General features: G+C 45.1%; 1 protein-coding gene across 1 annotated transcript in view; it reads left to right on the top strand.

Annotated features, from left to right (window-relative positions):
- Positions 1-11,111: 11,111 nt before the first annotated feature.
- LOC140464156 (sulfotransferase 2B1-like) overlaps positions 11,112-13,999 on the top strand; it is a 35,389-nt gene continuing 32,501 nt past the window's right edge. Inside the window, exon 1 of the mRNA XM_072558961.1 lies at positions 11,112-11,494. Coding sequence (XP_072415062.1) covers positions 11,353-11,494 — 142 coding nt within the window. The 5' untranslated portion in view covers positions 11,112-11,352. The remainder of the gene's footprint in view (positions 11,495-13,999) is intronic.

The raw sequence follows: 13,999 nt of genomic DNA, 5'->3' as shown, positions 1-13,999 counted from the left end.
AGCAGGGGAGCGGTTGCTAGGAAGTGTTGTTAGGACGCAGGCAGCGTGTGGAAAATGTGGCATGATCCTTCTCTCCCTGGATTGCCATAATGTGGAGCATCTGGGGGTTGGACTGGGCTGGACAACACTAAATATGACACAACACCAGGTTATAGTCCAGCAGGTTTATCGGCAAGTTTATTTGAAGTTTCAAAGAAACCTGTTAGACTATAACCTGGTGCAGTGTGATTTTTAACTTTGTCAATTGATTGCCATATCATTGTAGTCACCAACCACTGCATATGCCAGTTATTAACACACTCCGCGTGGTAAAGCAAATCTATTTTTTTTAAATTTAATTCAGTGTTTAATATGCTAAAGCTGTAATGGATTTACCACATGGATTTTACATATACAGTAACTCCTGTGTATTATTGTGCAGGTTCGGTGAATTGGCCATACTAAATTGCCCGTAGTGTTAGGTGCAGGGGTAAATGTAGGGGAATGGGTCTGGGTGGGTGCGCTTCGACGGGTCGGTGTGGACTTGTTGGGCCGAAGGGCCTGTTTCCACACTGTAAGTAATCTAATCTAATCTAATCTAATCTAAAACATAAACCGAACATCAACAATATGTAAAAGAGCTGCCAGCATCTTCATTGTATTTTTGAGTCCTGCAATGTGAAAGGGTTTATAAGTTCTTCATGAATTTTCCCAGCAGCTCCTTCAGGTGCAGTATAAAGAGCGAATCATTGTGCACTTCCATAAGGCTATAAGAAACAGGGACAGCATTAGGCCATTCAGTCCATCAGTCTCCAGCCGTTCCATCATGGCTGATATGTTTCTCAACCCAATCTCCAGCCTTCTCTCCATACCCATTGATCCCCTTACCAATCAAGAACCAGTCCATCTCTGTCTTAAATAGATTCAATGACTTGGCCTCCACAGCCCTCTATGGCAATGAGTTCCATTGATTCAAGACCCTCTGGCTGAAGAAATTCCTCCTTCTCATCTCAGTTCTACAGGGTAATCCCTTCACTCCGAGGCTGTACCTTTGGGTCCTGGTCTCTTTTACAAGTGGAAACATCTTCTCCACATCCAGTCTATCCAGGTCTCTCAGTATTCTGTTAAAAATCATATACCAGGTCATAGTCCAAAGGGTTTATTTGGAAATACTAGCTTTCAAAGCTAGTACTTCCAAATAAACTTGTTGGACTACAACCTGGTGTTGTATGATTTTTAACTTTGTCCACCCCAGTCCAACAGCAGCACCTCGACATCTCAAGTTTCAATCAGATCTCCCTCAGCCTTCTAAACTCAATTGAGTACAGACCAGAGTCCTCAACTGCTCCTCATGTGACAAGCCCTTCAAACCCAGAATCATTCTTGTAAACCTTTGAAAAAACCCTCCAACTCCAACACATCCTTCCTTGGATTTGGTGTCCAAAACTGCTCAGAATATTCCTACACGGAATATTCCTGTCCTGGTCCACCCACATTAATGTGATGATCACAAAAGCCTCTAATTCAATGAATTCCCCATGCATTGCAACATCGAATTTTTCTTCCACCACTTCCATGCTTATATTTTCCATCAGCACTCCCACCCATCACCCGAGGACCCCTTCTCCTACCTCCAACATACTCCATCCACTTGGACACCCCATGCTGTCTGATACCTGCCCTCGATCTCTTCATCTCTAACTGCCGCCATGACACTGACCACCTCAACCTGTCCACCCTTCTCACCCACTCTAACCTCTCACCCTTGCAACGCGCAGCTCTCTACTCCAGCCCCAACCTCACTAGCAAACCTGCAGACAATGGGGGGGGGGGGCACAGTGGTAATTTGGCGCACCAACCTCTAATTCGCTGAAGCCAGGCGCCAACTCGCAGACACTTCCTGCTACTGCCCCCTCGACCAAGACCTCACCTCCCATCATCAAACCATTATCTTCCAGACCATCCACAACCTCATCACCTCAGAGGATCTCTCATCCACAACTTCCAACCTCGTATTCCCAGAAGGCTGGACCGCCTGATTCTAAATCTTACCCAAAATCCACAAACCCGACTGCCCCAATTGACCTATCGTCATCGTCTCTGCCTGCTCCTGCCCCACTGAATGTATCTCCTCATATCTTGACACCGTTCTGTCCCCCTTGGTCCAGGAACTCCTCACATTCATTTGGGTCACCACCTACACCCTCCACCTCCTCCATGACTTTTGTTTTTCTGGGCCATGATGAAGGCCTCCAAGCCCTTTGTTTCTTCTTCTCCCACCAACCCAACCAGTATCCCTCCACTGACACACTCATTTGATTGGCTGAACCAACACCCTCAAAAACTTCTCCTTCAAATTCTCCCACTTCCTCCAATCCAAAGGGGTAGCCATGGGCACCCGCATGGGCCACAGCTATGCCCGTCTCTTCGTTGCTACATGGAACAGTCCATCTTCTGTAGTTACACTGGCACCATTCCCCATTTTCTCGTCCGCTACATTGATGACTGTATCAGCACCACTTCATGCTCCCATGAGGAGGTTGAACAGTTCATCAACATCTCCAAAACCTTCCACCCTGACCTCAGGGTGGCACGGTGGCTCAATGGTTAGCACTGCTGCCTCACAGTGCCAGAGACCCGGGTTCAATTCCCGCCTCAGGCGACTGACTGTGTAGAGTTTGCACGTTCTCCCCGTGTCTGCGTGGGTTTCCTCCGGGTGCTCCGGTTTCCTCCCACAGTCCAAAGATGTGCAGGGCAGGTGAATTGGCCATGTTAAATTGCCCGTAGTGTTAGGTTGGGGGTATGGGTGGGATGCGCTTCGGCGGGTCAGTGTGGACCTGTTGGGCCGAAGGGCCTGTTTCCACACTGTAAGTAATCTAATCAAGTTCACCTGGACCATCTCAGACACCTCCCTCCCTGTCCTTGATCTCTCCATCTCCATTTCCAGTGGCTGACTCAATACAGACATCTTTTTCAAATCATCCAACAGCTGCCTGGACTACACATCGTCCCAACCCCCTCCTGTAAAGATTTTATCCCTTACTCCTAATTCCTCCACCTCCACTGTATCTGCTCCCAGGTGGACCAATTCCACTCTAGAACATCCCAGATGGCCTCCTATTTCAAGGACTGAAATTTCCCCTCCCATGTGGTCACCAGTGCTCTCCAGAGCATCTCCTCCACTTCCCGCTCCTTCTCCCTTGAACCCCACCCCTCCAATCACAAGAAGGATAGAACCCCCCACCCCCACCCCCCTCCCCACTGTCCTCACCTTCAACCCCACCAACCTCCGGGTACAAGGCCTTATTCCCCAACCATTTGGAGGACGGGAAAAATTTCTGGCTGTAAGAGCTGCTCCTTTTTTTGAGGTATTTTAGGTGTTGGAGGTGATTTTCTCAAATTCCAGGAGCAGCAACTACTGTTTTACATGCGGTTGCATTGTTTTGGAACTTTGGAGAAAAAGTCAAAACAACAGCAGTTTAAAAGGGAGAAGGGCAGACAAAGGAAGCACAGGGGAGAGAGAGAGAACCTGCACAGTTACGGCCTTTGCTGTTTGAATTTGTGTATCGCTGGACATCAGAGTGCATCTGGGAAAATTAACAAACAGTGAAATTCACAACTAATCTTGGAGGAACTGTTGGGCGAAGTTCACCGCACAGAATCAGATAAGTTAATTGTTGTTTGGAGTCTGTCCAAGAGAAAGGCTGCAGTAGTGAGTACAGTGGACTCTTTCTTGATTATATGTTTCTGGAGATAAGTCTCTTGACTAAACTTAAAATTTAAGTCATAGCTATTAATTTAACCTGGGACAGTGTTTGTAGAGGAATAAGACGGTGTTATTTTCTGGGTCTGTAGATTGTAAAGGAGCAAAAATAACCTTTGCAGTGATATGTACTTCTTGTCAGATGTGAGAGTTTAAAGCGAGTTTAAGGGTTACTGCTGATTATATCTGTCATAAATGCTGTTGGATGCGAATCTTATCAGATCGAGTGGATCAGTTGGACAGACAGATAGAAGCGATGAGAAATTTGCAACAGCAACAGTATATGATGGATGGCAGCTATAGGAAGGGGGGAATGTCTCAGATACAGTCACATAGATGGGTTAACTCCAGGAAGGGTAGGAGAGGTAGGCAGCTAGTGCAGAGTCTTTTGTGGATATACCCATTTCAAACAGATATGCTGCTTTGGAAAATGTAGGGGGTGATGGATTCTCAGGGGAATGTAGCACGAACAGCCAAGTTTCTGGTATTGAGACTGGCTCTAATGCAACAAGGGGTACATCAGCTTCCAAGAGATCAATTGTGTTAGGGGATTCTGTAGTCAGGGACAGACAGACGTTTCTGTAGCCAGCAGAGAAAAAGCAGAATGGTGTGTTGTTTCCCTGGTGCCAGGATCAAGGATGTCTCAGAGAGGGTGCAGAATGTTCTCACAGGGGAGAAGAGCCAGCAAGAGGTCATTGTCCACATTGGAACCAACAACGTTGGAAGGGAAAAGGTTGAGATTCTGAAGGGAGATTACAGAGAGATAGGCAGAAATTTAAAAAGAAGGTCCTCAAGGGTAGTAATATCTGGATTACTCCCAGTGCTACGAGCTAGTGAGAGCAGGAATGGGAGGATAGAGCAGATGAATGCATGGCTGAGGAGCTGGTGTATGGGAGAAGGATTCACATCTTTGGATCATTGGAATCTCTTTTAGGGTAGAAGTGACCTGTACAAGAAGGAAGGATTGCACCTAAATTGGAAGGGGACTAATATATTGGCAAGGAAATTTGCTAGAACTGCTTGGGGGGGTGGGACCCAGGGAGATAGTGAGGAAAGAGTAGATCTGAGATGGGTACAGCTGAGAACAGAAGTGAGTCAAACAGTCAGGGCAGGCAGGGACAAGGTAGGACTAATAAATTAAACTGCATTTATTTCAATGCAAGGGGCCTAACAGGGAAGACAGATGAACTCAGGGCATGGTTAGGAACATGGGACTGGGATATCATAGCAATTACGGAAACATGGCTCAGGGATGGGCAGGACTGGCAGCTTAATGTTCCAGGATATAAATGCTACAGGAAGGATAGAAAGGGAGGCAAGAGAGGAGGGGGAGTGGTATTTTTTATAAGGGATAGCATTACAGCTGTGCTGAGGGAGGATATTCCTGGAAACACACCCAGGGAAGTTATTTGGGTGGAACTGAGAAATAAGAAAGGGATGATCACCTTATTGGGATTGTATTATAGACTCCCCAAAAGTCAGAGGGAAATTGAGAAACAAACTCGTAAGGAGATCTCAGCTATCTGTAAGAATAATAGGGTAGTTATGGTAGGGGATTTTAACTTTCCAAACATCGACTGGCACTGCCATAGTGTTAAAGATTTAGATGGAGAGGAATTTCTTAAGTGTGTACGAGACAATTTTCTGATTCAGTATGTGGATGTACCTACTAGAGAAGGTGCAAAACCTGACCTACTCTTGGGAAATAAGGCAGGGCAGGTGACTGAGGTGTCAGTGGGGGAGCACTTTGGGGCCAGCGACCATAATTCTATTCGATTTAAAATAATGATGGAAAAGGATAGACCAGATCTAAAAGTTGAAGTTCTAAATTGGAGAAAGGCCAATTTTGATGGTATTAGGCAAGAACTTTCAAAAGCTGATTGGAGGCAGATGTTTGCAGGTAAAGGGACGGCTGGAAAATGGGAAGCCTTCAGAAATGAGATAACAAGAATCCAGAGAAAGTATATTCCTGTCAGGGTGAAAGGGAAGGCTGGTAGGTATACGGAATGCTGGATGACTAAAGAAATTGAGGGTTTGGTTAAGAAAAAGAAGGAAGCATATGCCAGGTATAGACAGGATAGATCAAGTGAATCCTTAGAAGAGTATAAAGAAAGTAGGAGTATACTTAAGAGGGAAATCAGGAGGGCAGAACGGGGACATGAGATAGCTTTGGCAAATAGAATTAAAGAGAATCCAAAGGTGTTTTACAAATATATTAAGGACAAAAGGGTAACTAGGGAGAGAATAGGGCTCCTCAAAGATCAGCAAGGCGGGGAGATACTAAATGAATATTTTGCATCAGTATTTACTGTGGAAAAGGATATGGAAGAAATAGACTGTAGGGAAATTGATGGTGACATCTTGCAAAATGTCCAGATTACAGAGGAGGAAGTGCTGGATGTCTTGAAACAGTTAAAGGTGGATAAATCCTCAAGACCTGATTAGGTGTACCTGAGAACTCTGTGGGAAGCTAGAGAAGTGATTGCTGGGCCTCTTGCTGAGATACTTGTATCATCGATAGTCACAGGTGAGGTGCCGGAAGATTGGAGGTTGGCAAACATGGTGCCACTGTTTAAGAAGGGCGGTAAAGACAAGCCAGGGAACTATAGACCTGTGAGTCTGACATCGGTGGTGGGCAAGTTGTTGGAGGGAATCCTGAGGGACAGGATGTACATGTATTTGGAAAGGCAAGGACTGTTTAGGGATAGTCAACATGGCTTTGTGCGTGGGAAATCATGTCTCTCAAGCTTAATCAAATTTTTTGAAGAAGTAACAAAGAGGATTGATGAGGGCAGAGCAGTAGATGTGATCTATATGGACTTCAGTAAGGCGTTTGACAAGGTTCCCCATGGGAGACTGATTAGCAAGGCTAGATCTCATGGAATACAGAGAGAACAAGCCATTTGGATACAGAACTGGCTCAAAGGTAGAAGACATAGGGTGGTGGTGGAGGGTTGTTTTTCAGACTGGAGGCCTGTGACCAGTGGAGTGCCACAAGGACCGGTGCTGGGCCCTCTACTTTTTGTCATTTACATAAATGATTTGGATGCGAGCATAAGAGGTACAGTTAGTAAGTTTGCAGATGACACCAAAATTGGAGGTGTAGTGGACAGCGAAGAGGGTTACCTCAGATTACAACAGGTTCTGGACCAGATGGGTCAATGGGCTGAGAAGTGGCAGATGGAGTTTAATTTAGGTAAATGCGAGGTGCTGCATTTTGGGGAAGCAAATCTGAGTAGGACTTATATACTTAATGGTAAGGTCCTAGGGAGTGTTGCTGAACAAAAGGGAGTGTTGCTGAACAAAGAGACCTTGGAGTGCAGGTTCATAGCTCCTTGAAAGTGGAGTCGCAGGTAGATAGGATAGTGAAGAAGGTGTTTGGTATGCTTTCCTTTATTGGTCAGAGTATTGAGTACAGGAGTTGGGAAGTCATGTTGCGGCTGTACAGGACATTGGTTAGGCCACTGTTGGAATATTGTGTGCAATTCTGGTCTCCTTCTTATCGGAAAGATGTTGTGAAACTTGAAAGGGTTCAGAAAAGATTTACAAGGATGTTGCCAGGGTTGGAGGACCTGAGCTACAGGGAGAGGCTGAACAGGCTGTGGCTGTTTTCCCTGGAGCGTCGGAGGCTGAGGGGTGACCTTATAGAGGTTTATAAAATTATGAGGGGCATGGATAGGATAAATAGACAAAGTATTTTCCCTGGGGTCAGGGAGTCCAGAACTAGAGGGCACAGGTTTAGGGTGAGAGCGGAAAGATATAAAAGAGACCTAAGGGGCAACTTTTTCTTGCAAAGGGTGGTACATGTATGGAATGAGCTGCTAGAGGAAGTGGTGGAGGCTAGTACAATTGCAACATTTAAAAGGCATCTGGATGGGTATACGAATAGGAAGGGCTTGGAGGGATATGGGCCGGGTGCTGGTAAGTGGGACTAGATTGGGTTGGGATATCTGGTCGGCATGGACAGGTTGGACCGAAGGATCTGTTTCCATGCTGTACATCTTTATGACTCTATGACTATTTCCACTACCTAGTCAGACCCCACCACCAGAGGTATATTTCCCTGCCCACCCTTATCAGCATTCCACAGAGATCATTCCCTCTGTAACTCCTTCGTTAGGCCCCCACCAACCCACCCTCCACACCCGCACCTTCCCTTGCCACCGCATGAGGTGTAAAACCTGCGCCCACACATCCCCCCTCCATCCAACGCCCCGAAAGAATCCTTCCAAATCTGGCAGAGATTTTCCTGCACATTCACCCACCTCATCTACTGTGTCCATTGCTCACGATGTGGTCACCTCTACATTGGGAAGACAAGACGCCAACTCGCGGATCGTTTCAGAGCACACCTCTGGGACACACGCACCAAATAACCCCACCACTCTGTGGCCGACCACTTCATTGCCCCTCCCACTCCACCAAGGAGTCCTGCAAGCCCCACTCAGTAAGTCCTGGGCCTCCTCCACCACCAAATCCTAGCCACCTGACACTTGGAGGAAGAACGTCTCATCTTCTGCCCTGGGACCCTCTAGGCACACGGCATCAACATCAATTTCACCAGTTTCCTCATCTCCCCTCCCTTCCCACCTGTCTCCTCCACCAATCACCATCACCCCCTCCCACCCACCTTTCTCCCAGCCCCATCCTCCTCCTATTTATCTCTCATCCCCCTTCCCCTGACCCCCATTCCCCACATTCCTGATGAAGGGCTTATGCCTGGAACGTCGATTCTCCTGCTCTTCAGACTCTGTCTAACCTGCTGTGCTTTTCCAACGCCACGCTTTTTGACTCTGACTCTCCAGCATCTGCAGTCCTCACTTCCTCCTCTAAGTCCTCAGGAGGCTAAGGAAATTCAGCATGTATGTAAAGACTCTTACCAATTTTTATTCACGCACCACAGAAAGCATTCCATCAGGATGCATCAGTGTGGTACAGCAACTGCTCTTCCCAGGACTATAAGAAACTACAGAGAGTTGTGAACACTGCCTACTTCATCATGTAAATCAGCCTGCCCATTGACTCTGTCTACACTTCCCTCAGCCTCAGAAAGCAACCAACATAATCAAAGACCCCTCCCACCCCGGTTACACCCTCTTCCATCAGGCGGGAGATATAAAAATTTGATTACACTTATGAAAAGATTCAAGAATAGCTACTTTCCCCTTGTTATCAGACTTATGAAAGGACCTTTCAAATGTTAATGTCGACCTATCTCTCTCTACACTTTCTCTGTAGCTGTAACACTGTATTTACACTCTGTTCTGCTACCCTGATGCACTTTGTATAATACAATCTGCCTGTATAGCACACAAAACAACACTCTTCACTGTATCTTGGTACATGTGACAATAGATAAAACTCAAACTTTTTCCTCTATCTGCTATATATGACTAAATTAAATGCTGCCAACAGAAATTGGTACCTAGTCCCAGACTGAATGAAACGCCATTTCAGCTGCACGTACCGTATATACTCATGCATAGATCAAATTTTTATGACTATTTTCAAAGGTTCAATTTAGAAGTTCGATATGGGCACAAGTTTTGATGGGCTGAAATTCATGCTGCAGTTTGAAATACCGTATGATTAGCAAAAGTTGATTTGATCGCTCAACTAATCCCAGGTAAAGAGGAAAAACACAATGAATTATGGGAAAGGTAATTGCCAAACAAAAGCAAGAGACTGGTGTGAAAATTTAACATGTCATAGATTCATTGAAATCCTGCAAAGTCACATTGTTCAACATGGTCATGGCTTGGTATAATGGCATACTCAAAACGAAACATTTATTAAATCCTGAATGTGTAAGCACCTCGAACTTTCCCACCAAATTCTTCTGTTTCTGTCCCAGTTACTCTCGTACGTTATGAATCTCAACAACATTAACAAATTTGTCAAATAATTAAAGATATGTGTAGCTAACACTTTTACTCAGATATAATGACACAATTAAAATGATTAACTTTTTAATGATGTTAACTTTTGGATGGCTAGTGAACAAAGTGCAATAAGGAACGATAGCCTTAGTCTCGGTCTGAATGAAAGAATGAATCAAAATGTGCCGTAGTAAGGTAAAAACAATGACTGCAGATGCTGAAAACCAAATACTGGATTAGTGGTGCTGGAAGAGCACAGCAGTTCAGGCAGCATCCAACGAGCAGCGAAATTGACGTTTCGGGCAAAAGCCCTTCATCAGGAATAGAAGCCAGTTCGGGGACAGTGAGGAATGTCTGCAAAAGAAACAAATGTGAGGCCAATATGAATACAATGAATAGTTAGGATATGGAACACATTGCCTGGAAGTGTGATGGAGGTTTGTTTAATTGAGGCATTCAAGAGGGCATTGTTTCTATTTAAAATAATGATTTAAGGGAAACAGCAGGAGGTTGATGCCAAGTTAGACTGCTCTGAAGTGCAGTAAGTAGAATTACGACTGAATGAATGAATGCAATGTAGGAATGCTACGTAGGAACCAAAGAGCAATGAGTAGAGTTACTGGTATGAACGAATGAATGCAGTTTCATTTAAGTGGGTTAATGGGAACCTTTGTAGTTCCCTTCATAAGTGGTTTATAATGTGATATAGTATGGTCGACTTATACACAAGATATATGGAAAATACAAGATTTTTGCCAAAATAAGGGATAGACTTATACATGAGATTGACGTATACTTGAGTGTATGCAATATTATTTTGGGGATGATTCCACACACGTTACTCATACACATATTTTTACGTTATAAACAATTTCCATTGAAAATTAACTGAAGGAATGCTTGTAACTATATAAACTGTAGAAACATGAGTTTGTCACTATTTTAACCAGCAAAAAATTAGAATGTTGTGGTAGTATCCTACCTCTGAGATTGGAAGCCTGGGTTCAAGTACTACCTAGGTGAAAGTGAGGACAGTAGATGCTGGAGATCAGAGTCAAGATTAGAGTGGTGCTGGAAAAGGTCAGGCAGCATCTGAGGAGCAGGAAAATCGACGTTTCGGGCAAAAGGATTCCTGATGAAGGGCCTGAAACGTCGATTTTCCTGCTCCTCAGATGCTGCCTGACCTGCTGTGCTTTTCCAGCACCACTCTAATCTTGACTCGATTTACTCCCTACTCCAGAGCATCTTTGAATAGGTGGATCAGAAAATAGTTTTGTTTCTCATTTTACAAAATTAGGAATTAAATACAATGAATCACTTTGGCTAATATATAAGGAAATACGGTTTAAATTGTCATTTGTATGTCTGTTGGTTTAGATGGTCCATTTGTGTCTGTAAGAATCCCCCCCTCCTGAGCTGGGCACTTGATTTACTGTTGCAAGAATAATGTGGCGCTCAGTGTAGAGCAATCTCCTGCTGAAACAAAACCAGCAAGTCTAACAACATCTCTGGAGAGAGAACAAAAAAGAGTTAACATTTCGAGTTCAGTGACCCCTTCCCAGAACAGCCCAATGCTGAATACGATTTCGCGTGAGTTTACCGCTGGTTAAACGCACCGCTTGCGTCAATTTAAAGAGCAGGAAACAGAACTTAACGGCGGGGGACTAGTGAGAGAAGTTAGGGCAGCGGTATTCACAAAGGTCTCCCTGTACCTTGTCGGAAGAACAAGAAATGAGTGAGGCGCAACTGAACATTGTGTTTGAGGGGCTGTTATGGCCCAGCCATGTTCACACGGAAGCAAGCCTGAGATACGCCCGGGAGGAATTCCAGGTTCGGGATGATGATGTTTTCATTGTCACTTACCCCAAATCAGGTAATTCCCAAACAGACTGCGGCGAGATTATTTCCACTCAGTGTTCGTTATCGCCGTCCTGTCGTTTTCCTTCACTCTCTGGGTTTGGGTACAGTCAGGAATTCTAAAGTGAAAGCCTTTTGCAGCTGCGAAGTTTTTCATAAAGGACGGGCGGTCCGGTGTCTGAGTGGCTCCAGCGCCAGGGAGCCGGGTTCGATTCCACTGACCGTCCGTGCAGAGTCTGTGTATTGGCCATTGATGAGGTTATGGGGATTTGGGGTGTAGATCTGGGTGGGATGCTGTTTGGAGGGTCCGTGTGACGCGATGGGCCAAATGGCCTCTTTCCCCACTGTAGGGATTCTTTGATTAAATTAGATTCCTTACAGTGTGGAAGCAGGCCCTTCGGCCCAACAAGTCCACACCGACCCACCGAAGAGCAACCCACCCAGACCCATTCCCCTACATTTACCCCTTCAGCTCACACTACGGATAGTTTAGCCTGGCCAATACACCTGACCTGCACATCTTTGGACTGTGGGAGGAAACCGGAGCACCCAGAGGAAACCCACACAGACACGGGGAGAATGTGCAAACTCCACACAGAGGCATATAACAAAAACGAGGAAGGAAAGAATATTGTGTGGATTAAGTTCCAGTTACTAATTTTGGAATATTATATACAAAGTATTACCTGATTGTTGTTCCAAAACCTAAAGATTAAGGTATATTATTAGGGGGTGGCACAGTGGTTAGCATTGCTGCCTTACAGCACCAGAGACGCAAGTTCAATTCCCACCTCGGGCAACTGTCTGTGTGGAGTTTGCACATCCTCCCAGTGTCTGTGTGGGTTTCCTCTGGGTGTTCCAGTTTCCTCCCACAGTCCAAAGATGTGCAGGTTAGCTGAATTGGCCATGCTAAATTGCCCGTAGTGTGAGGTGAAGGGGTAAATGTAGGGGAATGGGTCTGGGTGGGTTGCTCTTCGGAGGGTCGGTGTGGACTTGTTCGACCGAAGGGCCTGTTTCCACACTCTAAGTAATTTAATCTATATATCTTTCTCTTGGGTCCAATCTTGGTCTTTTTTCTCATTTTCCTAAAGTCCATATTCCCATACACCAACATTTATAGATCTTCAGTGAGGGAATTGATTTTTTAGTTGATTGCTTTTTGTCATGGATGACCTGACAAAGGGGTAGCACTTCAACCACGAACTGAAACTTAGAATGTCAACTTCGGATACTTTAACCATAAAGTTTAATCAAAAGAAGAAATTTCATTTTTGGACACAGCTGGTGTCACATCATCTGTGGACTGCTGTTACTTTGGATTTGTTTGAAGATTGCAACATGTTTAGTTGAATATCCAGTTGCTCAAATCAGCTAGAATACCTGTTTTATTTCCTGCACTCTTTGTTCCCCCCCCCCCCCCCCCATATCAAAGTTGAAAAAACACAAAGCAGATTACACAGAATAATAGATTTATTACGGTGCAGAAGGAGGATATTTGGCTCGTTATTGTCTGTACTAACTCTCTGAGCTGTCTAACCTGCCTTCAATCTCCTGCCTTTTCCCCTAGATAATTATTTTAAACAGAAACTTTGCCCTCTTGAATGCCTCAGTTAAACATACCCCCATGACACTGCCAGGCAATGTATGTTCAAGTTATTTTTCTCTGGCCTCACATTTCTTTCTTTTGCAAGCACTCTAAAACTGTCCCCTTTGGTTCTCCATCCATTTACAAGTGGTAAGTTTATCCCTAGCCGCTCTGCGCAGACTTCTCATAATTTTGAAAACTTCTATAAAATCTATTTTCACCTCTTTTTCAGTGATTTGACCTTATACTGAAAAAGGACTGAATAATTCAGCTCCCTTGCCTCATCACCATCCAATTTTTCCCTTAAAAATATATCTTTGAAAATTGGCATTCACCAAACGTTTAGACAATTCATTCTAATCAAGTCTGTGAGTGGAAAATACATTTCTTAATTTTCCCTTTGGAACTTTTATCACATTCAAATTTGAGTCCTGATTACCAGTTCTTCTGCCAGTGAAAACATTCATCCGCCGACATTTCCGCCACCTCCAAACAGACCCCACTACCAGGGATATATTTCCCTCCCCACCCCTTTCCGCTTTCTGCAAAGACTACCTGGTCAGGTCCACGCCCCCAAACAACCCACCCTCCCATCCTGGCACTTTCCCCTGCCACCGCAGGAACTGTAAAACCTGCGCCCACACCTCCTCCCTCACCTCTATCCAAGGCCCTAAAGGAGCCTTCCACATCCATCAAAGTTTTACCTGCACATCCACCAATATCATTTATTGTATCCGTTGCTCCTGATGCAGTCTCCTCTACATTGGGGAGACTGGGTGCCTCCTAGCAGAGCGCTTTAGGGAACATCTCTGGGACACCCGCACCAATCAACCGCACCGTCCCATGGCCCAACATTTCAACTCCCCCTCCCACTCTGCTGAGGACATGGAGGTCCGGGGCCTCCTTCACCGCTGCTCCCTCACCACCAGACGCCTG

The sequence above is a fragment of the Chiloscyllium punctatum genome, chromosome 39, assembly GCF_047496795.1.
Source record: "Chiloscyllium punctatum isolate Juve2018m chromosome 39, sChiPun1.3, whole genome shotgun sequence".
NCBI classification, from domain to species: Eukaryota; Metazoa; Chordata; class Chondrichthyes; order Orectolobiformes; family Hemiscylliidae; genus Chiloscyllium; species Chiloscyllium punctatum.
This window is presented reverse-complemented; position numbering and strand designations above follow the sequence as displayed.